The sequence below is a fragment of the Nomascus leucogenys genome, chromosome 11, assembly GCF_006542625.1.
Source record: "Nomascus leucogenys isolate Asia chromosome 11, Asia_NLE_v1, whole genome shotgun sequence".
Taxonomy (NCBI): Eukaryota; Metazoa; Chordata; class Mammalia; order Primates; family Hylobatidae; genus Nomascus; species Nomascus leucogenys.
The window spans coordinates 70321081-70347739 of NC_044391.1; the positions used below are offsets into that span (position 1 = coordinate 70321081).

General features: G+C 38.2%; 2 protein-coding genes across 2 annotated transcripts in view; both read left to right on the forward strand.

Moving 5' to 3' along the window:
• Positions 1-2822, forward strand: part of CPB1 (carboxypeptidase B1) — a 69557-nt gene extending 66735 nt beyond the window's left edge. The window contains exons 11-12 of the mRNA XM_003256244.3: positions 90-174; positions 2447-2822. Coding sequence (XP_003256292.1) covers positions 90-174; positions 2447-2634 — 273 coding nt within the window. The 3' untranslated portion in view covers positions 2635-2822. The remainder of the gene's footprint in view (positions 1-89; positions 175-2446) is intronic.
• A 5103-nt stretch (positions 2823-7925) lies between these two features.
• CPA3 (carboxypeptidase A3) overlaps positions 7926-26659 on the forward strand; it is a 32144-nt gene continuing 13410 nt past the window's right edge. Inside the window, exons 1-9 of the mRNA XM_003256243.4 lie at positions 7926-8001; positions 8098-8173; positions 11539-11663; positions 21108-21210; positions 21313-21414; positions 22453-22554; positions 24177-24287; positions 25151-25241; positions 26262-26464. Coding sequence (XP_003256291.2) covers positions 7934-8001; positions 8098-8173; positions 11539-11663; positions 21108-21210; positions 21313-21414; positions 22453-22554; positions 24177-24287; positions 25151-25241; positions 26262-26464 — 981 coding nt within the window. The 5' untranslated portion in view covers positions 7926-7933. The remainder of the gene's footprint in view (positions 8002-8097; positions 8174-11538; positions 11664-21107; positions 21211-21312; positions 21415-22452; positions 22555-24176; positions 24288-25150; positions 25242-26261; positions 26465-26659) is intronic.

A 26659-nucleotide genomic window follows, 5' to 3' on the forward strand; every position in this document is an offset into this window, starting at 1 on the left:
GCTTTGAATGCTTTAAAAATAATGTATAGGGCATTTGTTTGGCAGTGTGCTTTTATTTATTTCCTTACTTATTGCTGTTTCTTTTGCAGAATGCCCTGGCTAAAGCTACTGTGAAAGAACTTGCCTCACTGCACGGCACCAAGTACACATATGGCCCGGGAGCTACAACAATCTGTGAGTCTTGGCTTCAGAACTGCGCAAAGAACCATGTGCCTAAAAAGCCAATAAATGGTTCCTGGGGCCTTTCTTTTCTGATAGTTTAAAGCATGTGGCTTTTGCCTCACAGCGAATTTTTCTAAAATATGTAATCAGTTTTCTGTTCAAAACAAAAAAGGAGGGAAAGCCTGGACAACATAGCAACCTTTTCTCTAAAAAAAAAAAAACACTAATTAGCTGGTCATGCACATCTGTAATCCCAGCTACTCAGGAGGCTGAAGTGGGAGAGTCACTTGAGCCCAGGAGTTCAAGGTTACAGTGAGCTATAATTGTACCATTGCACTCCAGCCTGGGTGACAGAGCAGGACCCTATCTCAAAATAAAAAGGAAGGAGGAGAAAAATATCCTTTTCAACCCACAGAGACATTTGCTCTCTGTAAGCATCTACTGAGCACTTACTATGTGCCAGGGCCTTACTAGGCACAAAGAGAACAAGAAAGTAAGAATAGAGAGAAGAAAAGATGAAAAGAGAAAAGGAAGGAGGGAGATCAGGGCAGTCTTTAAAGAACTAGCAGTAGGGAAGCAGCAAAACTAAGCAGTCTTTTGTGATACAGGGGCTAAGTGCTGTGACATTAGGATGCACAAGGAAAGAACACACCCAAAGACCAACCAACCCCACAGTATCAGAATTAACTTCCCAAGATGATGACACGAAAGTTTTATCTGAAAGGATTGTTGCTGGAGGAAAATATAAGGCAGAGTGTTTTCGGCCGGGCGCAGTGGCTCATGTCTATAATCCCAGCACTTTGGAAGGCCGAGGCGAGCAGATCCCGAGGTCAGGAGTTCGAGACCAGCCTGCCCAACATAGTGAAACCCCATCTCTACTAAAAATACAAAAAATTAGCCAGGCGTGGTGACGGGCACCTGTAATCCCAGCTGCTCAGGAGGCTGAGGCAGGAGAATCGTTTGAACCTGGGAGGCGGAGGTTGCAGTGAGCTGAGATCCTGCCACTGCACTCTAGCCTGGGCGACGAGAGCAAAACTCCATCTCAAAAAAAAAAAAGAGTGTTTTTTTTTGGCTAAACAGATGACAAATACCAGGGCTACCTGAGGCACAAGTCACCTTCAAGAGGTAGATACCAGTCCCTCTAATTAGTCACTCAGTGTATGCAAGCAAGTGGCTAGAGTGGTAGGGGCTAGACCCCAGAGCTGTGGGTGCTGCAGCTTAAGATTTATCTGGAAGGCACATTCCACAGGCCTCATTTTCAATTTCTACGTACATCTTCCTTTGCCTTCAAATGATTTCTTTCTGCCTGAGGTTGGAAAGAAATTGAAACACACACATGATAAAAGACCCGGTCTCATCATCAAGTGGCCTCCAGTGCAGTTGGAGAGGCTCCAGTCCTGAGTTGTTGGGATTTATTTTAAACCTTTATGCAGAATACAGTTTTCTTTATTTTTATTATTTTTAAAAAAACTGCTCTAAATCATACGCAGCATACTGTTTTCTTAAGGGGTTTGTAGCAGAGATAGCCCACCTATTTATATATTGTGAACTTGGTGCATGTTTTGTTCAGTTCAACTAGGTTTCTTTTTCCATTACACTGTAAGACCTTGGAGGGCAGAGCCAACATCTCTCCTTTGTTCTGGCATCTTCAGAGTTGCGCCCATAGCCTGCTGTTCAGTGGGGGCTATACAATTGTTGATTGAAAAAACAGATGAGTGAATAAATGAACAAATGAATTAATTAATACATATTCTATGTGTTAGTGACAACATGATTGTTATTGAATAAATTAATAACAAATACCTTATCTACACCAGGCCCTGTGCTAGATAAACACTAAAAATACGAAAATAAAGGCAAAGCCCTGCCCTCAGCTTCTTCCATCTTATCATTTGGCACAGTTTCAGCCGGGTTTAGAGTCCTCTCCTCTTGCCAATCATCATACAGCTTTCCTTATTTTCCTGAGAGATACACATCCTTTCACATATAAAGTGTAGTTTACCATAGCGTACAAGCACACTGGGAATTTTGCATTACAGATTACATACTTTCTGAAGTATTAAACACATCATTTCTACAAAGTGAAGTGGTGATACGTTTAATAAGATTGGAGTAATTTTTTAAAACAGCCCCCATAACATTTATGATCCAGTTTACTAGAAAATTGGCCTACTCAAAATATTTTGCACAGTGAAACATTTGTAATGATAAAAAGAAACTGGCAATTTTTCAAAGCTTCTTCCTAGATTTAAAGTTTTTTTCCACTGCTGTTTGCACATTTCAGATCCCGCTGCTGGGGGCTCTGACGACTGGGCTTATGACCAAGGAATCAGATATTCCTTCACCTTTGAACTCCGAGATACAGGCAGATATGGCTTTCTCCTTCCAGAATCCCAGATCCGGGCTACCTGCGAGGAGACCTTGCTGGCAATCAAGTATGTTGCCAGCTACGTCCTGGAACACCTGTACTAGTTGAGAAAGCTGATGGCCTTGTTTCAAAATTCTCATTTTTCATTTCTTTTCTTTCTTGAATTCTTATTTGGTTTTCCTGGATGTTTTACAGATCCCAATCTTTCTTTTAAGCCTCTGCGTCTATTAAACTCGGAAATCTTTTCATATTGATCATAATAAAAGTGAATCATTACCATTGGAAAGCCTGACATATGGTCTACTTCTTTGGGGAAAAACTGATGTGAATAAATGACTAAGCAAGCCGTGCACAGTGAGGATCCGGTCAGCTGTATAGGAGTTAACATCCTGGGGTGCTGGCCGAGACCATCAGGGTGCAGATGCACTGATTACAGTGGGAGGCTTATGAGCTAAGAAGAAATGTAAAGGGAAATTTAGGACTATTAAACCTGGCATACATGAAAAGACACCATCTTTCTTGGTCTAGCTTTCGTCTCAGCTCATTGGAGTTATTTTATCAGCTGTCTACTACATGCCATGCACTTTGCTAAGCAATTGAAGATGGACCAATGAAAAAGAAAGATAACATTTCTGACCTTAATGGGTGTGTAGGCCCTTTGGAAAGACAGACATTACACAAATAATTAACTCATTAATTAACAATTTATTAATTAGTAATCTAATTTACATTAATCAAATAAGTGCTGGATGAACTACACAAAAAGAACATACAAAGTCTACCTGCTTGATGTAGGGGAGAAGCCTCCCTCAGAAAGTGCTGTAACCTGAGAAATAAGTCACAGAAATAGCTAGACAAAGGGAGCACCCCTTCCAGGCCTGTGGCTATCCCAAAAGTGTAAGAAGAAAGCCAGTGAGGGTGAAATTTAGAGAGCTGAGGAAAGAGGAGCATGTGTACAGGCTGGGCAGTGGGGGAGGGTGGAAGGAACCATGTCAGGCAGAGCTTAGAGGTCACGTTAAGGACTGGGGACACCGGTCTAAGAACAATGAAAATCCATTGAAGATATTAAGTCATCAATGACATGGTCACAGTGTTTTTGGAACACCAACTAGGCTAGGGTGTGGAAAGTAGATCAGAAGTGAGACAAGAGGATGCCAGGGACACTGACTGGACCACTTGGACCAATGAAAGTGGCAAAAATCACTCCAGGACTTGTTTTCCAGGATTGGAATTGAACATGCTAATGTTGGGAAGTATTGTGCCAAGTTCAAATTTTAAAATAGAATGAGATGTATTAAAGTTACAATTTAGGGGCATTTCTTACTTAAAAATAATAGACTATTAACCCATTACTTTCTATATAGACTTTCTGTAGTCTACTTTCATAGACTATTAACTCATTACTTTCTATGTGGCTTCAAGAAAAATGAGCCTCCATATTGGGCTTGATATGTTAAAGTATCTATAACAGTGTTCTATTCGTAAACAGAATCCATTGAAGTAGCAACGGTTTGTGAAAGTTGTCAAGCCAAAGAATAATTAATTGCATTAATTGTCCACTAGATGGTAGCAGTGCAGCTGCTACAATGTGTTACACAATCATCTTCAAACTCATTTAGTGATACATCATTTAAATAGACCCATACATGAAAAAAAAAATCCCATTAATTTGTCACCAACATTGGTGGTAATTTAAAAATAGATATAATTTACCTAAATATTCTTCCTCTTAAAGTTATATCCACTTTGTATATTGGAGGACTAACATAGCCCTAGTTACCTGAATGAGGTAATCTTGCTGGAGGCGTATCATTAAACTCATGTTCCACAGGATACTCCCTTGTGCTATCTCTGGCAAGTAACACCAATCCCTGATTAAGGGATGCTGTGGCCCAAAGTATGGAAATCTTGGCAAACCACAAAGAACTCTCCTAATTCCCTAAATTGAATGCTTTAAAATAGAAATTAGAAATATATGTGGGCTGCTTTTCTAAAATTCTAAGGAATTTTTAAGGGTAAGAACAAAGAATAGGAAAGCAAATATACAAATATTCTTATTTGAAATCCCATGTATCTGAGATGTCCTGCACCTGAGAAATTTTTACTATGACCACTGTCTACTGAAAGTTAACAGGAAGCTGGCTAGAATTTCCACTTGCCTGGGCAAAACCAAGGAAAACAGAAAGAGAAATCTGCCCTAGTCCTCACTGTAGTAGTATCTGACCAGCTAATCAGAGACTGTTGTGAGTGCACCCAGCCTTGCCCACCTGAGAGCCCCAGGTTGGGGGATACCTCTTCTTCTCCCTCCTTTATCCCACTCCCACCCTGAGATCCCAGAGCAGGCTCTGAGCCTTTCCTTCAGCTCCAAGCTCTCAGCTCCCAAAGCAACAGTGAACCAACAGCACAAGAGTAGCCCCTGAATCTTTCTTTCTCAAATGGTGTGGGTAGAAAATAGCAAGACTGATTTTCTCATCTGGATTATGGAATTCCTACATACCTAGAATCATATGCCATTTGTTCATCTTATTCTGCAAGCTGACCTATATGAATTGGTCAAAAAGAGAATTTCTAGAAGGAAAAGAAGGCAGACCATAGCAAGTTAACATGTTAATCTGGGAGCAAAAAAGGGTTCTACTGAGTGATAACGATTAAAATATATAGAGAAAAGCATAGCTAAACTATATGGTGATATTTTAAATCATGGCTAGACGTACACTACTACAAATACCCTAGAAAGTGCAGAGCTCAAGAAAGATGGAAAATTATGGCTGCATGAAGTATTCACCTCTAAGTTACTTTTTAAAGAGGTTGATTTAATCTGCGAAACATCAGTCTTACATAGTCCATTCTAAAATGATACGGTGTTTGACAATTATTCATCCTACCCACACATATGCCAAGACCTTTTATAAATCTTGATGCAGTAATATAAGGCAGCACCGATCTATGCTTGCCAAGAAATAACACTTGTTCTAAGAAAAAGCTCTAGAACCTTATTGAAATCCATCTATTGTATTTTTCTTCAGAGGCTAAATAGATTGGAGAGGCAGTGGGAGTCTCAAACGCATCACATGTTTATATCGTATTCCAGAAAGAAGAAATTGCCAATATGTAATTTATTAAGAAGCCAAAGATGTACTTTTATTTATTAACGAAGTCTTATCCTGAGAAATACCAAGGTCCTCAAAGCACTCACCTAAATTCCCCAAATAAAATAAAAGTGTTCTTCCTACTTGACCTGAAAAACTGACACAGAAGCTTTCTCTACACGATTTTAAAACCAGTCACAGAGGAAACGGCTTCAAGAAAATATAACAGAATTCTAAAATTAAGAGGATTTCTGTCTTTCCTCTTTCAACTTTCCTATATTTTCCAGAATCGTTTCCAATGGGCATTTATAATTTTTAGAATCAGAAAATAAAACTCTAAAAAGCAAAGCTATAACATTAAAAAAAATTCTTGAAGTAGTCCACATTAAAACAGAGAGTTATTTTATCCCTAAAGGTCATGGCCACCACTTTAATCTACCACATGATCTATTTCGATACCAGTTCTGCAGGCTGGCAGTGGCCAACTGTAAGTCTCTGTTAACAGCACATGAACGTTTTATCAACTGTCTAGAGAGCATGGACATGTTTTTTAGCACCTACCATGACGTCCCTGACATATGCTGTCTCACTAAGCCTCACAGCCACTTGTTAGAGTCACATTAGCATTCCCATTTTACAAATGAGGAAACCAAGGCCCAGAATAACTAGGCAGCTGGCTCAAGGTGATGTAGCTAGTGTGTGGGAGCCACATGGAAGTGCTGTCTGTCTAAACCCAAAGTCAAGGTCGTTCTTTTTCACTGTTCCCTGGTCAAAGGTATCTTTAGTCAAAAGCAATGGAGCAAGCATTTGCTTTGGGAGTTCTCAGCGCTGATGAGCTTGCCCGGTGTCAAGAACATGAAGGCATTTGTAAAACCCTCCTCTTCCTTACTTGCAAGGCTGGAGCCGGAAAATTCATTTGGGGAAATAAAAAAAAGTCTTCAGTGCTACCACACACCCATCAAATAGAGAAGAATGGAATTACTGCTGCTGTACTTATAACAGGGGCATGTCTGCAACCACACTATTTTGATAATACATAAGCATGACCCTGAGAAGTTTTATATACAGTCAACTGTACGTTTGTCAATGTGAAGAGGTGGTTTTCAAAAAGGAAATTCTAATAACTTATCTGATTAGATAAATTCACTTACTCTTTTAGGTTACCTATGATTCTAGGTAAAGGTGTTATTCTCCTATAATTAACCAAGTTGTGTTCAAGACTAAAGATCCTTCCAGAGATGGTTTTAAATGGTCTATAGGTGGCTTTCATTAATTCAACTTTCAAAAGGCATTATTTGGCAATTACAGCATCCAGGCTCTGAAGACAGTGTCCAATTAATAAACATTATAGCACTGATATTTTCTTGCTGTCAAGGAGTCCTCAAGCTGCCTTAGAAATAGGGGTCACCTCTGAGGACAGAGAGAAGAGAAGGGCAAAGAGGGCAGTGCTTTAGGTCTTTAGTGTTTATTTATTTACCAAGAGAAGTACAAGACAAATATAACAAAAATGTTATCATTGTAAAATCTAAACGGTGAACACTTCAATGCTTGCCATAGTACTTACAGCATTTTTAGTACATTTATATTTTGTAATTTAAATGTTTTTTTGTTTTGTTTTGTTTTGGCCTCTCAAGTTGCTGGGATTAAGGCGCCTGCCACCACGCCTGGCTAATTTTTGTATTTTTTAGTAGAGACAGGGTTTCAACCATGTTGGCCAGGCTACTTTCGAACTCCTGACCTCAGATGATCCGCCCGCCGTGGCCTTCCAAAGTGCTGAGATTACAGGTGTGAGCCACTGCGCCCAGTCAATTTCAATGTTTTTAATTTCACAACTTACATTCTAGCTTCAAAAATATATTTTACATTATTACGAACCACTCACCAAGATTTTATGGCCAGATACCCAAATTCATCTCAGTCTCCAAGTGCAAATTTTAAAACTGATTTCTTCCATCATTCAATTCAAGCAGAATGGTAGAGTAGTATTTTAGAACAGACAGAACTAGTAAATCCCAGCTCTGTGAACATACTTTCTCTGTTACCTTGGCCAAGTTATTTGCTAAAGGCATTTGCTTCCCATCCTGTATCTGTAAAATGGGTATTTCCTATTGTAAAAGGTAGATAAGTAGCATGGGCTTGGTGGGTTAGTGTTTTTCCCTCTCCAGCTGGAAAAAAAAAAAAAAAAAAAACCTGGTGTGGGGGAAGAAGGGGAACAGTTTGTGCAACAGAACTCTAAGAGGAAATCAGCTGCTCATCAAGATAAGGGCTGAGGCATAAAACTGCCAGAGGGTCTCAAGGCAGGCAAAGAAGAACCATGAGGCTCATCCTGCCCGTGGGTTTGATTGCTACCACTCTTGCAATTGCTCCTGTCCGCTTTGACAGGTAAATCTTACTTCCTGTGTTCCAGTCTCTGTGTGGGAAGAGAATTAAAGGTTGTTTCCTTACAGCTCACTTTCTTTTTCATTTGCCTCCGTTAAGGGAGAAAGTGTTCCGCGTGAAGCCCCAGGATGAAAAACAAGCAGACATCATAAAGGACTTGGCCAAAACCAATGAGGTAAGCATTTAGAGGGATATTTTATCTTTTCTTACTGTTCTCTAAAAGATGCTTCTTCTTATTTTACTGTTAATGCCCACAGGACTACAAAAGACTATGGAACATAGGGGAAAGCAGGAGCTATCTGGATAATTCAGCCAATGGCCAATACTTCACCTGTTCTGGTTTTGGTCTTGGTTTCCAAGACTACCACTTCTGTTTTTCCTCCCAAAAGCTTTGCAAACACCAGCTTTTTCAAGGTAAAACTGTGAAATCAGGAGCTGTTCTTGGCCTCCTTATCAGGGCGTCTTTCTCTTGCCTACTGGTGCCATTCCCTCTCCATTCTCCCCACTCCGACCCTCATCTCCTCTGGTGCCATAATTTCTCTTAGAGTACTAACTGAAAACGTTGAGGCACTGGCTAATATCAAGATGTGACCCTTTCCAAGAGCAGGTACATTTTCAAATAAGACTTTTAAAGTTAGATCAATCCTTTAAAATCCAACAGTCTAATATAATTTTATCACATATTCAGCTCCTCCTATTTATGTTGCACCAGCCACCTTATATATGTCATTTCAAATTCTCCAACAGATTCTCAATGTCAGGGTTATAATGTAACTCATTTGAAACAGAAGAGCTAAAGTGCGAAGACAATAAATTAAATGACCAAGATTACACATCAGATTTAAACCCAGAACTGGGTCTGGGATTTATTCCACTCGAACACACTGTTATCTCCACATCAAATCAATCAAAGGTCCTGCCTATTCTAACTCCCAAACGTTTCTCAAATCCACACATTGCCCTCCATTCCACTGCCACTGCCAAGTTCATGTTCACTCTACCTCTTGCAAGGAGAATTTCCGTAGTCCCTTAGCTAGCAATCAGGGTTCTAGTTTTCACTCCCACAAAGCCAACTCTGCATTGCAACCTGATTGCTCACTCTGAAACTTGACAATTGCATTCCTCCATTTGAGGGTCATTACTAAGAAGCAGCCTAGTATGGAAAAAGCATTTTCTTCAAAGTCAAATGCTTGCATTCAAATCCAAGCTCTACGCTAGCTCTGTAGCCTTAGGCAAGTTACTCAACATCTCTGGGTCTCAATTTCTTCTGCTATAAAATGGAGATAATAGTCATGGCTACTTCCTAGGGTTGCTACAAAGACTAAGTAAGCGTTTGATAGCACTTAGAAGCAGGCTTGCCATATTAAGCACCATAGAAGCGTTTTTTGTTATTGTTTTTGTTTTGAGACAGAGTCTCACTCTGTCACCCAGGCTGCAGTGCAGTGGCGCAATCTCTGCAGCCTCCGACTCCCAGGTTCAAGCGATTCACCTGCCTCAGCCTCTCTATTAGCTGGGATTACAGGTGCCCACCACCATCCCTGGCTAATTTTTGTGTTTTTAGTAAAGATGGCATTTTGCCATGTTGCCCAGCTGGTCTCAAACTCCTGACCTCGTGATCCGCCCGCCTCGGCCTCTCAAAATGCTGGGATTACAGGCGTGAGCCACCATGCCCGGTCAGAAGCATTTTCTGTTGGTATTGGTATAGCATTCAAAGCCTTTTATGATCTTCCAAACTACCAGCCTCTTCAGCATCCTGCTCCTCCACCTTCTTCCACACACTTCAAGCCCCATAAACACCAAAATCTCACCCACGTTGACCCTGTACATCTTTTCTCATGAGAATGTGTTTCTCTCCGTTTTGAGCTGGGTAAGTCCTACTTATTTCTCAAGATCCAACTCAGGCAGTGTCTCCTGCAGGACGTCTCTTCTGTTCATCAACTCTCATGCCTCAGTTTTGGCTGCTCCTTGTGCTCCTGGAACACCCGGTTCCTTCCTCTGGCATTGGTTAACATGTGGGAAACATGCATGTATGACTCCGTGTTCCACACCAAACCTTTCATATCTCATAAGTCCCCTATTAGTCTCTACAACTGTGGCACCCAGCTCTTTGCCTCGTGCTTAATAAATGAAAGTTCACTAAGCCTTAAGCTCCTGCGGCACATTACCCTGCTAGAACACAGAAATGTCTATTGTGATAAGATGGCTCTGCCTAACTTGCCTTTGCATCACACTACATCTCTCATATGTCCAACTCATGATGTAGCTTTTTGATCAAAATAAACAAACATTGGTTGGTTCATAGCAGCCTCATATTGTCACTTGATTGACCTCGAGGTAGAGGGGAACTCAACCAAGAAACAGCCAGGCAGACCTGAACACATGCACAAGCAGGAGTGGAAATTGAGCTTTTCCTTCACATTTCCCAGTCTGGGGACTTGTACTTCATTTAGTTTAACAATTGAGTATGATTTTGAAGAACCACAAGAACTGGAATCTTTTCAATGTTTGCTTTTGTTTTTGTTTTGTTTTGTTTTGAGACAGAGTTTTGCTCTTGCTGCCCAGGCTGGAGTGCAATGGCGAGATCTTGGCTCACCACAACCTCCACCTCCCAGGTTCAAGCAATTATCCTGCCTCAGCCTCCTGAGTAGCTGAGATTACAGGCATGGGCCACCACGCCTGGCTAATTCTGCATTTTTAATAGAAATGGGATTTCTCCATGTTGGTCAGGCTGGTCTCGAACTCCCGACCTCAGGTGATCCGCACCTCAGCCTCCCAAAGTGCTGGATTACAGTCGTGAGCCACAACACCCAGCCTCGAAGTTATTTTGATCTGAATGCTATACTTCTGAGCTCATATACCAAATTTTTGAAATTGTCAGCTAGAGGAAGAGAAAGGAAAAAAAAATCTGCACCTGTTAACTGTCTTCTTGCCCCAGACCTCAGACCTATTTCACAATCTTCACAACACTTCCCAGTGGACCCTCATTTGCCCCATTATTTTAGGAGAGAGGAGTAAAATTTAGAGTCCTACTAACTTGCCCAAGGACATATTGCTAGAAAAATCACATTTCTGGGGGACTATACCGACTGTTGGATACAATATCTTGTATCAGGATTTCCAGAGTTTATAGGGACATCAGGTTTTGAGGACTCACTAACCAGATATTTAACTTAAATTTCCAATTAGAGCCAGATTCTCTGGCTAGATGAACTGTGATCCCATTCAACCCCAAAATTGTGGAAGAAAAAAATTAACCAAAAGAGCTGCCCGTCCTTTTTAACTTGATAGACCTGAAGTCCTAAAAAAAAAAAAAAAAAAAAAGTGATCAGGTACTAGGAAGGTTTCTTTCCTCCTCCCTAATATTCAACAGTTCTTAAATAAATTTGCAAAAATCCCATAAACTTATTAAAAGAAGGGTCTGTATCTTAGTTATGCTGAGCCCCAAATTCCTTTCATAGTGTATGAGACATGATCATTTCTTAATCAATATGTGTTGGGTAAGCAAATAAACTCTGACTAACATTGAGTTTATCTCTGCAGCTTGACTTCTGGTATCCAGGTGCCACCCACCATGTAGCTGCTAATATGACGGTGGATTTCCGAGTTAGTGAGAAGGAATCCCAAGCCATCCAGTCTGCCTTGGATCAAAATAAAATGCACTATGAGTAAGTCCTTGGCAAATATTGAAATTTGTTGGATATTCAAAGTTTTGGGAGCCTTGAAGTAGAGGAAAGTATTACAATGGAACTCTTTTTAATTGGGCCCCCCAAAACGAAAGCTCTTTCTGTAAGATACAGATCACAGTTACTTCCAAACACATTATCGAAGCCTGTTTACAGAGGTGATAGAATAAAAACTTGGCAGTTCAACATCTACCTTACATTTGCTCTTAGATATAAGAATAACAATTACCTATATCTACCATCTCCAAAACCAGCCCCTCATAAGCACAGAGCCCACATGAGCAGGCATGAATGGTTTAGCCACACATCATCACTACTGACAGGTAATCGGCCCAGAGCTCATGAGCTACTGGCGCTGGCCTTCTTTTACGTATTTGAATTTTCCTGACACATAAAAGGAGACCAAAAAAAAAGTCATTGGTATGTCAGAAATACAGCAATTGGTATGTCATTGGTATGTCAGAAGTACAGCAATTAAAAATATACAATAAATAATTCTTTATGAAAAAAATTCTTCCTCAGAGAAAGCACAAGCAGAGCAGTTAGAATAAGGTTCAAATCAAAGAGAAAAGAATCTCAAATAGCCAAAGATGCAGAAATGAGTCATTCTGGCCCCACAGAGAAATAAGAGAAAATTTGAATATATTGAGCAGCAACCATGGGCCATGTACAGTCTGGGCCCTGGGCAGTGAACAAGAAGGGAGCCCAGCAATGAATATAATAAATCAATGCATAATTTAGAAAATAAAATGTGTCAGCTGGGCGCGGTGGTTCACACCTGTAATCCTGGCACTTTGGGAGGCCAAGGCAGGTGGATCACGAGGTCAGGAGTTAGAGACCAGCCTGGCCAATATGGTGACACCCCATCTCTACTAAAAATACAAAAATTACCAGGCATGGTGGCATGTGCCTGTAGTTGCAGCTACTCGGGAGGCTGAGGCAGAAGAATTGCTTGAACCCAGCAGGCAGAGGTTGCAGTGAGCCGAGATCGTGCCACTGCACTCCAGCATGGGGGATAGAGCAAGACTCCATCTCAAAAAATAAAAAAAAAAAAAAGAAAATGTGCTTTTATACTTTCAAACATTTCATAGTTTGATGTACAGAGGGATCCAATTTTAACTTCCCCAGGCCATGTCATGCCAGGATTCCCCTTTATTGAGACCCTCATTGTCAAAACACTGCTAAACACTAGTTCATTTTTTTTTTTTTTTGAACTTGCCATTTTATACCTCCATTACCTGACTTGGTGCTTTAACTCAAAAGGTCTGCTTCTGGCTGAGATGAAGAAAGATCCTATTGATGTCAGTGATGTTATATTGCAGAGCAGGATTTACTACTGCTCACCATTAACTTGATTTTATTTATGATATTGCCACAATATCTCAAATAAATATAAAATCCATTGAAATTTAAAAATCATGTACATAAGACAAGTAAGCAAAAAACATTCATGGCTTTAAAGGTAACATTCTATTATTTGTGATGGTTATTGATGACTTTTTTGGTTTTGTTACTGTTTCAAGAAGGTTGTGGCACAAACGTAAAAGTTAACAAATTGAAAACATATAATTCACGTTGTGCACATGTACCCTAGAATTTAAAGTATAATAAAAATATATATATATAAATTAATTGATACCAGCTTTTAACCCTTTTAACTTAATATACTGATGTTTTTCTGTGTTTTTATAAATCACATCATTAAAATTAGACACTTCAAAAATATAACTACAAGATTGCAGAAATTTGTATTACATTATCTGCTTACATTAAAGTTCAGATAATGTATTGACTCTTGCATCTAAAAGAAATCAACACTCTATCTTAAATAACACCTGGTTACTGTGTCTCTTTTTTTGTTTTGTTTTGTTTTGTGTTTTTTGAGATGGAGTCTCGCCCTGTCACCCAGACTGGAGTGCAGTGGCACAGTCTCGGTTCACTGCAAGCTCTGCCTCCAGGGTTCACGCCATTCTCCTGCTTCAGCCTCCTGAGTAGCTTATACTACAGGCACCCGCCACCATATCCAGCTAATTTTTTGTATTTTTAGTAGAGACGGGGTTTCACCATGTCAGCCAGGATAGTCTCGATCTCCTGACCTCGTGATCCACTCGCCTTGGACTCCGAAAGTGCTGGGATTACAGGCATGAGCCACCGCACCCAGCCTACTGTGTCTCTTGATTCACTTCATTGCCAACTTTCTAGTATACATGCCTAAATTATTACACTCTTCACTTTACTTCAGTAATATAGACATGGTCCGGATTCCTATGATAAACTAATTCTTACAAAGCATTCAGCCCAAGCTAAAATAAAGTAGTGGTGTGGCCAAATTTTATATAATTTGGCTTGAACAGCAAGGTCAAGAATTAGGTATTATGTTTTCCTTAATAGCCCTATAATGCAGTTACAATGTAGAAAATGTATCTAGAAAAGCTAGTTGCTTGGCATGAGCATGGATAGTGGAGTAAATCACTGTAAGACACCTAGGCAGGCAGCTAGCATCCTTCCAATTTATCAAATAGCTCACATCAGCCTTTTTTCTCCTTTGGTCCTCTAGGCCTCTTCTATCCTGAAATGATTCTGATTCAACTAGATGTCTAAATCCAGATCCTCAAATTAGTGTGTTTTTTCACTTTATCTTATGACAAAGGAGTATCTTGCTATCTACATCAAGAACCAAAGTGTTAAATTACCTATAAAAATTGGTTTTATCAAATTAAAACATGAATTCTACAAAGTGGCCCAAATCAGCCACAGTTATGAGAAAGCCAAATAATTAATTACCTCCCTCAGAAATATAAATATGTAAAGTGATATGTGCAGACAAGAACTACTTAAAATCTTGTCTCCAAGTACTAATTATATAGATAATTTTATTTGCATATTAATTATATGAATTACTTGGTGTCAGTCAGTAACAGAAAAGAGTTCTAAGAACAGAAACATCTGGTCGGACCCAGGCACCAGGCTGAATTAAACCATATTAAGAGGCTGGTTTGACACAAAGATTTACTTAGACACCCTTCATTAGACCGTGTATATCAACCACTATTTAGTTGAAAGCATCTGTGTGATTTTTCTTTAATTTTTAGAAAATTTAGTAAGCCAGATTTTATTTTTAAATGACATACTTGTTTCCTTTTTTATTTACAAAATCACAAAAGGCCAAGTTCAAAAAGCAAACAACACGGATATACTAACAAACCCAAACAGACTGGCAAACAAATATCAAAGGGGAAGCACGTCCATTGGACTGAGCCTCTGGGGCAGACACTGTACTTGGATTCAGCAGTTAAAAATCCTAGTGTTTTTAACATTGTTCACATTTTAGACAGTCAGTTTTTAACATTGTCTTTTCTTTGATCAAAGGTTAAAAGTAGAAAATAAAGTTGTTAATGAAAGGTAACTCAGAAAACAACTATTAATATAATAAGAAAACTCAAATGGTACAATTAAGTAAAATCTTACTAGGATCCATATAAGATTATGTGAGAAATGCAAAAGAGATCTATGCCAAACTGACACAGTGGTAACACCTCATATTAATGTCTAACTGCCTAATAATAATGTTCAGTCAGATACAAATTCATGTTCCAGGGATATACACAGTCCTATCAAGTGTTTCAATCAAATCATTCTAATGTGTTATTCCATTCATTTCTTCTGCTTCACATTTTTACATATTACTTACCTAAGAGTATAACATGCATGTTATACTACAACATGCTACATGCTACAAACGTTGAAGTTACAATTGGTCATGTGACAAACAGGCGTGTGGAAGGTAGGAAAGTGGGTTCTGAAGCAACGCTGTCTGGGTCCAGTCCCATTGAAGCCATGCATTAGGTATTTAACATTGGCAATTTATTTAACTTTGCTTTACCTCACACCTCATCTATAAAATGGGAATAATAATGGAACTTATTTCATAGGGGTTTCATGAAGATTGACTGGGATCATAAAGTTGCTGTCTGCCTGGTCCTTTACTTCTATGAATACACACGCACACACACACACACACACACACACACACACGCACTGAAACAGGGAATAACTAGAGGCTATCACCAGATGTTCCATTTTCCTCCCAGTGAATAGATGAGTAATATTCCTCAAACTTTGAGAAGTCCATGTCAGTAAGTGTAGAATCTGATGTGTGGTAACCAAATTAGGGAGTTACCAGGGGAATACTGAATCTTAGGGAAACCTGAAACCATGCTTTTTGAATAGCACCGTATCCTGATGTAATGTGGGCATCAGGAGAATCCAGTCCCATTTATAAGTCACCCTGACAGTGACTCTGCCTTCCTGAAACATCTTTCCCCAGTGCATGCGCGCACACACACACACACACAAACACACACACCAGAGCCTACAATAGTCACATACCTTGGCCCATAGTTCTCCAGTCCTTTGTTGCTTTTTAAAAGCAGCAAAGGATGGGAGCCTTGAAACTGTCAAAGTAGAATTTATCTCATCTCTTCTCTGAACCACTTACTTGCTGCCTAATCCTGGGACATAGACTTCCATGAGAGTTGGTTGATTGGGCCAACTGTGCACCAACCTCCGAAGACTAAGGAGAGTACAGGTCTGATGGCAATACCCAAGGATTTCACTCTCCTGATGAAGGCACTATTGTACAATGGCTTACAGCTATGGTGCTGATGTCAGACCCTCCAGGTTCAAATTCCAACTTCTGTATTTTAATAGTTGTGTCCATTTTGGAAATTGGCCAAACCTTCATAAAAAGAAGGGCTGATAATGGTACCCAGTTAATCATGTTGAGTGATAAAATGTAAATACAGTGCTGAGAAAAGTGTCTGGCACATAAGAAAGGTTCAGTAAACACAAAACATTTGTATTATTCAATACCCAGTGATAATTATTTATCCTTTCACCGATATTTAGAAATTTTCTTAAACAAATTAAGCAAATTTTGGAGCAAAAAATAATATTTGAGAAAAAGTAATTTGGTTTCATTTGTTTATGCCTGGCTGCTGGTTAGTAGAAGGGTTTGTGAAAATAACATCTGGCCCCAGTTCTTAATTTCCAGCCTTAGGCTTAATTTCTAGTCCCTATCAGCAACGATCTGGCACCATTCTGATGCTCTCATGCAGCTGCATCATTTGTGGAAAGAGTGTACTTCCACTCACACTGTTTTTTTGCTTTGTTTTGTTTGGTTTTGTTTTGCTGCTGTTATAAGAGCTAAATTGATATGTATAAGTCTAAAAATATTCTTAGATATAAGCTTCCTGTGACTAATTAATACTGCCTTATGTTACAAATCAACCTCTGGGACCATAGAATTTCTCTTCTGCCTGGTTCCTCCACTTCTATTAATGCAGGTGGAGCAAAAGCCACGTGCCCTCTTTAGAGCTTAAAGCAATTAATATGTCTGTAATGACCACCCAAAATATAATTTCAAACCTTCCCAGACTTTGTGTGAGTTTCAGTGCAACATGCTCCACCTGATTCCAAAATTGCTGTCAAAAGTTTGTTTTCTCAGAAATCCTAGATTCATCATAAGTCAAAAGCAAAGCATACAGTGAGTTAGATATGATGTACATAATGATGTGCTTGTCAGTGCTGCTAATAGGAATCAATATTCATTAGCAGTACTTGGTGCCATGTGCTAAATAAACTCTAATTAGGGGAATACAGCGTTTGCGTTCCACATCAGAACTCAGATCAGTCAATCAGCAAGGAGAAACCAACAAGTAGAGTGGAGCTCAGCAGTGTCAGTGTCATAGCTCATTATTATAAGAAATTGAAGAAATCAAAGAGTCAAACATCTACATACCATCAAAGCCTGCTTTAAAAACGTGTTATGATTGTAAAATAATCGTCAATTTTGTGACCCAACTTCACTATTATTCTGAAGTTCAATGGGAGCCTGAGGCCACCAAGCACTTAGGTTTTACTTCATTTCATCCTCACCACATGCCTGGTCACCACAATTATAAAAGTTGGAAAACTGAGGTTCAGAGGGTAACTAAGCCGCCCAAGATCACATTTCGTATTATGTAGCCGAACTGGGGTTGGAACCCAAGAAGGTCTGAACACAGGTCACTCACTGCTTCCTTATTTGATAAGATTTATGGTGACGGAAAGAGCACATGATATTGTCCCAAAGACTAGAGTGAATGTTAAAAAATAGACTTCTTCCTGCATCCAGGACTCAATGCTAACAGCAGAAAAAAAATACATGTGCATTTCATTACCAAAAGGTGAGTAATTCCTTTATTTATATAGAGTCAATGAGAAATGAGCTAAGCCAAATAAGAAAATTGTTCAGATAAGTACAACTTCAAGAAATCCTTTCTTTTTAACATTTTTATTGAAACATTTCCATTATAAATGATAATTTTCTGCCCTACAAAATAGAGTATATTGAATATGGTTTACCTTTGGGTAAAGAATTGTCATTATCAATGTGCATTTTCATACTGTGCTATGAGACCACTGACCCATGTTTTCGAAGCCCTTCTGTCTAGGGAGTTTTTTTTACTTTTCTCTTTCTTTTTGCTGTCAGCTATCACCTACTGATAAGAGCGTGTTCTCTGCTTGCTTTCAGCAAGTCATTTTCCCTAGATCCAATGCATTCCTTCTAGGTTAAACAAGATTTTTAGAACAGTATCTAAAATAAGACAAACGAGATTTTTTGTGAGGGTATTTGTAAATCTCCTACAGCTGTAAAATAATATTTAACAAATTAAGGAATCTAATAATAGGTTTTAATGCAACCATACATCAATGGACAATAATTTGATCATATAAATTGATACTGCCATATTAATCTCAAAGTGGCATTCAACATCATTCTTAATGGTGAAAGATAAGTTTTCCTGTAAAAAGCAGAAAAAAAGAATGCCGTCTATGGCTACTATTATTTATCATAGTTCAGAGAGTTTTCCAATGCAAAACAGCAAGGAAAAAAAGAAATAGTTATTAAGAAAATTAGAAAGTATAGATATTGGCAGAAGAAATAACACAGAAAATACCCTAAAAACGTAACTAAAATTCCTAAAAGTAAAAAGATGGTTTTTTAATCTAATAAAATAGCTAAGTGCAATCAAAGTAAATTTTTTTAATATATGAATACTGTAATAACCAATTCAAAAATGTAGTGAGAAAAAAAGTCACAAAACTGGTAAAAAATATATATATAAATAGGCAATCAAAATACTTAACATTTTACTGAAGAATCAAGATACAATTATATTATGATCCATCATTAATAAGAAAATTCTTATATTTATTTATAATTTAACGTCTATCAAAAAATCCCATTTTTTCTGATGATTCTAATTCCTAAAATGATTCTGATAAGACTTTTTTTTTTTTTTTTGAGACAGAGTGTCCTCTGTCACCCAGGCTGGAGTGCAGTGGCACAATCTCAGCTCACTGCAACCTCCACCTCCTGGGTTCAAGCAATTCTTATGCCTCAGCCACCCGAGTAGCTGAGACTACAGGTGCCCACTACCACACCTGGCTAACTTTTGTATTTTTAGTAGAGACAGGGTTTCACCGTGTTGCCCAGGCTGGTCTCAAACTTCTGGCCTCATGTGATCCAACTGCCTCAGCTTCCCAAAGTGCTGGGATTACAGGTGTGAACCACCATGCCCAGCCAAGACATTTATTTAAAATAGGTGAAATTACTCAAAATTTTTGGAAAAACAGAATAAGATACATTATCCAGTATTAAATTTTACTGTGATTAAATATGATTTGGTTTCTATTAAGGCATTAGAAAAAAGATTAATGAAGCAAATAGAAAATCCCCAGACAAAATAAATAAAATACTTGCATATATGATGAAGATGACATTTTTTAAAAATAAATCTTGAAATGAGGCAGTTTGTATTCAAATTCCCAACTCCATCTCATACAAACTGTGAGTATTTAAACCTTCTGAGCACTAACTTCCCCATCTGTAAAGTGATAATACTGACAAGGTCAATTAAATAATGTGTATAAAGCTGTACCTGGCCTGTATTACACATATGGATATCTGAATCCAAGTGAAAATGTCAGGTAGACAGTTGGATGTGTAAGCCTAGAGTTCAGAGGAGAATCCATACCTGGAGATTCAAGTATGAGTGACCATCAGGTGACCATTACAGCCATTGGACTCCATAAAATGATGACATGAGATGGCTCAGAAAGAGATGAAAATAGGAAGATGAGGCCGGGAGCAGTGGCTCACGCCTGTAATCCCAGCACTTCAGGAGGCTGAGACAGGCAGATCACCTGAGGTCAGGAGTTCGAGGCCAGCCTGATCAACATGGAGGAACCCCGTCTCTACTCAAAATACAAAATTAGCTGGCGCAGTGGCACATGCCTGTAATCCCAGCTACTCAGGAGGCTAAAGCAGGAGAATTGCTTGAACCTGGGAGGTGGAGGTTGTAGTGAGCCAAGATCACGCTATTGCACTCCAGCCTGGGCAACAAGAGTGAAACTCCATCTAAAAAAAAAAAAAAAAAAAAGAAAAAAAAAAGAAAAGAAAGAAAAAGGAAATAGGAAGATAAGGTGTAAGCCTGTTGACCCTCAACATTAGTCTCCCAGTGATTTTTCCCACCTCTTATTTCACCCCCTCCAAATCATGTTAGCCATTTCCTAGATCCATCACTATAGGCACGTTGTTTCAACACTTTGTACCTCATTTTTCTCATCTGTAAGATAAGCATAATAATCTCATGTGAAGATTAAATGAATTAATAATGTACATATGGAAGTCAGTGCGATGCCTGGCACAAGGTAAGTGCTAAGTACCTGCTTACTATTATAATTATCATTATTATTCAAGTTTCTCCCAGCTCAGAAGGTGTGAAATTACAAGGTATGGTCTGTAGATGTGCGCATGAAAGTATCCCTTGTTGCCTGTGTTAATGTGGATGTAGATGTGTGTGTGTTTTGGAGAAGGATGGGGAGTACGATAGCAGTACAATATGAGCCACACGCATAATTTTAAAATTGCAGTAGCCACATTAAAAAAGTAAAAAGCAACAGGTAAAATTAACTGTAGCAATACATTTTATTTAGCCCAATATATCTGAAATTTTTATTCTACACAATATAAAACTTATTAGTGAGATAGTTTATATAATTTTTATACTATCTTCAAAATCTGGTGTATATTTTACACATACAGCAATCTACTCTTGGACAAGCCCCACTCCACATGTCCTGTATGCACTTGGGGCTAGAGACGATCACACTGGACAGCACAGCTCTAGATAAATGGGGAGATCAGAAGCCAGACACACGACATGTCTAAAGGAGATAGCTAGAGGAGAATAATGAAGAAACAGAGCAAACTTGATTAAAGATACAGGAGAAGGAAGAGAAATTTTCTGCAAATGAAAGATAACTGTGTTTTCCTTTCTCATGATAAAACATGCATTTTATCATTCCCCTGTCAAACAGAATCTTGATTCATGATCTACAAGAAGAGATTGAGAAACAGTTTGATGTTAAAGAAGATATCTCAGGCAGGCACAGCTACGCAAAATACAATAACTGGGAAAAGGTACAGTATAAAATGCCTGTACTTTTTTTAAGTTACCCTTAATATTTATTGTCATTTTGTTTTCTTTTATTCTAATTTCTCAAAATTGATTTTGCTCTTAAGATTGTGGCTTGGACTGAAAAGATGATGGATAAGCATCCTGAAATGGTCTCTCGTATTAAAATTGGATCTACTGTTGAAGATAATCCACTATATGTTCTGAAGGTAAAAATAATTCAAGAACCACTAATTCTTATTACTGTTGAAAAACGTGAATTTAAAGGTTACTTTGTAACACAACGGAGCTAATTTTGAGACAATACATATTATCTCTGAAAGAATATTTAAGCTTATTAATAATTCTTTAATATCCATTAAAGAATAGAAGTGACAGGTGGTTTTGGTGGAACCAAGAAATTGTCTGGATAAACATCTGTCAGAGATTGCACAGTGGACAAACCCAAATGAATACTTCATCCCACAGCTTTATTACAAGAGTCTGTGATGTCTCTGGTATAAAAAAAACCCTCACCCCTTAAAATGCAGTGAAACTGATGAATGAATGTCATGAAGGGAGTTTAAATATCATAGCATCATAGGACTGTAGAACAGTATGTTAGGCATTTCAACCCTGTATTGCTTGACTCTGTAACAGAGTCAACAATTTCCATTCCATTGCTGCTGGATTTTTGCGCATCCAAAGATAATGCTCCCTGAAGCAGCCACTTAACAAGCGAGAAGCCCATCCACATCCCGAACCCCGATTCATTCATTATTTCCAACTACTCAAAACAAATCTGCACTCTTCAAAATGACAGCCATTCAAGTATCCAGTACTATTTCCCTTCTCCACTCCAACACAAGATCTTCTCCACTCCAGGGTAAATAGCCCCAGTTTACAAAACCAGAAAAACAAAAGGAAATGGCAGAAACAAAAGTGACTTTATAATCAGTTTCTCAGAACACAGGATGTTAGAATAAAATAAAAACAATGGGCTATGAATTTTTTTCAAAATCCTACCAGCTGCCCTGACACTAGAAAAATTTTTTGAAACATATATATTGTAATAGATTATGAATTACGTATAGACATTTAAAGATATGTCCCATGGTCCCTTCTCAGAACAATATGTGCATACACGGTTCTCATTCAACAATAGACAGGGGAAAGAATTGCTTTGAGAATATGAATGAGTTATTGGTCAACAAGGGATCAATGTGTGAGTTTGTTCAAAACAATATCTCAAGTTTATTTCTAAATAGGTTGGGAAAAAGAATGAAAGAAGAAAGGCTATTTTTATGGATTGTGGCATTCACGCACGAGAATGGGTCTCCCCAGCATTCTGCCAGTGGTTTGTCTATCAGGTAAGTGAATCAGAAGACTCTCCCAATTCTCCTTTGACTTCCGAGTCTCCAGCACTTCACTGAGTGGCAACATCCTTTCCAAACACACAATTCCACTTAGCTAGAAGAGCCCACACTCGGTGCTGTCAGGGAAGAAATGCTCTGAATTTTACTCATCATTACAGTTTTTATGAAACTGACACCTTCCCTTCAAACAATTCTTAAACTCAAGCTAAGAGTTTATGAAACTCAGACTTTTCTTGGGCTATCATATGAAAGTTTTTCTTGTAGTCAAGTATGGAAAATCTGAAACAACCTGCACATAACCTACAAATGTAACTTTTCTTCAATGAGCTCAAAACATAGATATTTAATTTTAATTCCTGTTTAGATAATACGTTGGTCACACATGTACTTGGAATTTTAATATTTAAGTGTCCTTTCTGAGTGAAAAATAACTCACCTTTTTTTTTTTTTTTTTTGAGACAGAGTCTCACTCTGTCACGTAGGCTGGAATGCAGTGGTGCAATCTTGGCTCACTGCAACCTCCGCCTCCTGGGTTCAAGCGATTCTACTGCCTCAGCCTCCAAAGTAGCTGGAACCACAGGCATGCACCACCACGCCCGGCTAATTTTTATATTTTTAGTAGAAACGGGGTTTTGCCATGTTGGCCAGGCTGTTCTCAAACTCCTGATCTCAAGTAATCCGCCCCCCTCGTCCTCCCAAAGTGCTGGGATAACGGGCATGAGCCACCACACCCAGCCTATAATTCACTTTTTTGAAAGGTTAATCTAGTTTATATATTCAATATTCCTCTCACTCTATTGCCAATGTATTTGGACTCCTACCATATTTTAATTTTCTCTTTCTGTCAGCTTTTGCACATGGCTCACTGGTGAAATATGTATAACAATGGTTTTCTGGGCATAGATACTTTTTCTAGAAAAGAATCCACCAGGAAGTGACCTGTAGTTACTTTTGCTCTCCCAACTGAGGGCCAAGAGCTCCCCCTACTCAACACATAAAGGAACGCACATCACAGGTCTACAAATCAGATGTACCTGGAAGGACTTCCCAAGAGTGGTGAGAGAGATTTTAGGTAGCTACAGAAAGTGCATGTGATTAGAGAAATTTCAGTCAGATATAGGAAAAAAAAAGTTGTTCAACCTCTGAATTCTTGGGTATTTTATTAATACAAATTTTGTTATTTAATCCTGCATATAACTATCTCACAAATTCTCTCCAATATTTTCATAATCCTGTGCTTACAGACTCAATCTGTATTTGAGATGCAGATTGAGGATGTGAGAGAATCAATTAAAAATAAGTTGTATTACAAATTTTCCATTTGGCTTCCAATCTTTCTATGAAACATAACTCTCATGCTACATTTGGAATGCTACAAGTCTCGATAATTAAATGCTCCTTTAAAGACTGTTCATTTCCATTAATGTCACTAGTCTAAATAAGTTAGGTTTTTTTCCCCTGTAATCTACATGGATTATTTTTGTTAATTTTAGGGAAACTATGTTTGAAAGCATGTGATCTTGGGAAGTGACTCAAGTTATTACTATTATAACCACAGCTTTCCACATAATAGCTAAACTTCATACCAATAGCTTATTTTTTTTTTCCTCCTACAGGCAACCAAAACTTATGGGAGAAACAAAATTATGACCAAACTATTGGACCGAATGAATTTTTACATTCTTCCTGTGTTCAATGTTGATGGATATATTTGGTCATGGACAAAGGTACTGCTCTCTACTCTCTTGTTTGCATTTAGATATTATTTACAGGCTTTAATACACATTGTTATGCATTCAGCTTAGGGTTTAGGTAACTAGTTAATTCTAAGGCAGAAAAGTAAAAATCTCAGTTTCAAATTAAGTATGATTTCTTGGTTGCATAGGTATCCTTAAAATAATATAAAATTTTTGCTACTAAAGCTAGTTATGTGGAAAAATGAAATAAAGTAGTAATTATAGAGGAAATGTATGATTGCATTATATGATATGGCATATCTAGCAAAGAATAAAGCCAATTAATTGATTTTAAAACAAAAACCTTTGTATTTCATCAATTTTGAATAGAATTTGAGGTAGAATCACTGTATCAAAAAAATAAAAGAGAGATACAGATACCTATTTGTCTTTTTACAGTGTATTTTATTATCCTGCTTTCACTAAATAAGAACTCTCAGACAGATACTGTTACATCAAGTTATTTTCTGCAAATAATGCTCCAACAGTAAAAATTTGACCTGCATTATATCTGAATCTATATATGGTGAGAAAGTTAATGAAGTTATAATTTAAATTATGGTTAATTTCAGAACACCATTAGTCATCTTCTAATACTGAGAACTAATCAACAGTGTTTAAAATTAACTGAATTATTTCATCAAAGCCTAAGGATATAATATTAAAAACCATGATTCTGAAAATACTACAAATTATAAGAAAACAATATTTTTTCTTTTTTATAATAAAGGGCCTCAAGATAACTAGATAGATTTCAAAGAAAGTTGCAGACACCTGCAGAGAGAATTTGAAATAATCAAATTGAAAAATGCAAACTGATCTTGTGTAAACACTTACATCATTCAATCTGGCAGAACCGCATGTGGAGAAAAAATCGTTCCAAGAACCAAAACTCCAAATGCATCGGCACTGACCTCAACAGAAATTTTAATGCTTCATGGAACTGTGAGTAGCAGACTTGCTATCAAGGAGAATTGCTATAAGGAATATTTAGGCCCCAAACTTAACTAAAACACCTACTTGCTCAGTAAAAATAGTTATGCTTTGAGTGAGTGTTAACTTTTGTATCTATAACATGAAAGACAATCATCACTACCATTAAGGGATGTTTTGCTGTGTGGAAGGAAATAAGGAGGAAGGGACTGTTTATCAAACCATCTCTTACTTACTGTATCTAGTTTGCTAAAAAATTAAGCACAATCCAAATGCATAAAAATTCAGATAATCTGAATAAAGACCTCAGTTTCCTCTGCTTCCTGATGTAAGAAATATCAGTGGTTAAAAGCAACATACAGATAGTTTTTCAGATATTTAGTGAAAAGAGTCATCTGGAGCAAAGAAAGTGAAACAGTTTAACGGAAATACGATGATAAGCAGAGGCCTGCTACATCAGACGATGCTTTAGTTGCTATACAACTATGACTTTATCACTGCACACTTTCAAGGAGAAATTACCATTGCCCCAATTTATATATTTCTTCTGTGCCTAATTTTGTTGAAAACATCACCTGAGCTTTTAACTGTATTCTACCATAATGAACATGATAATAGCAGCAGCTATCCCTAATTGAGAGCTTTCTGCTGAAAAAGCCTGAAGAAACTTGTGCCCAGAGAAGGTAATTCACACCAGCCCCCAGCACATTAGAGCTGGGGTTGAATTAGAACTGGAGTCTATCTGGCTCCATGTCATGGGCTGCTTCTGATTTATTATTCCTGTGGCCTTGGGAAAGGACAAGGAAGTAAACAAGGCTTAGAATATTCCAGTGGGCTAAGTCTGTTACAATCTGGCATGTGTGTGCAATGTTAATCTGTAGTGACTATGATACAAGAGGCATTGAAGCAGCCCTGTAAACATGAGAGGCAAAAACATTTAAAACATTCTGTGAATCTATAATACATTAGAAGAGGCAGGAGCTATATGCATAGGGAGCAGACTGTGGTCTCATCCACCTATATCTTCTGCAGCCATTCCTAACACCAATGACCCATGTGCAGATGACTACCGGGGCTCTGCACCAGAGTCCGAGAAAGAGACGAAAGCTGTCACTGATTTCATTAGAAGCCACCTGAATGAAATCAAGGTTTACATCACCTTCCATTCCTACTCCCAGATGCTATTGTTTCCCTATGGATATACATCAAAACTGCCACCTAACCACGAGGACTTGGTACGTAGACAAAAGTTTGTGTTTCATGCATCGACACCACCATTGACTTTCAGTCTGTTCTTCATTAACTTGGGTATGTTGAAAGAATTTCACATTTTAATGTCAAAGAAAAGAACTAATGAAATTTGCCTTAAAGTTAAAATCATGATCTTTAATTTTTCATTGATAAAAGTGTATAGATAATAAATTCTTTTG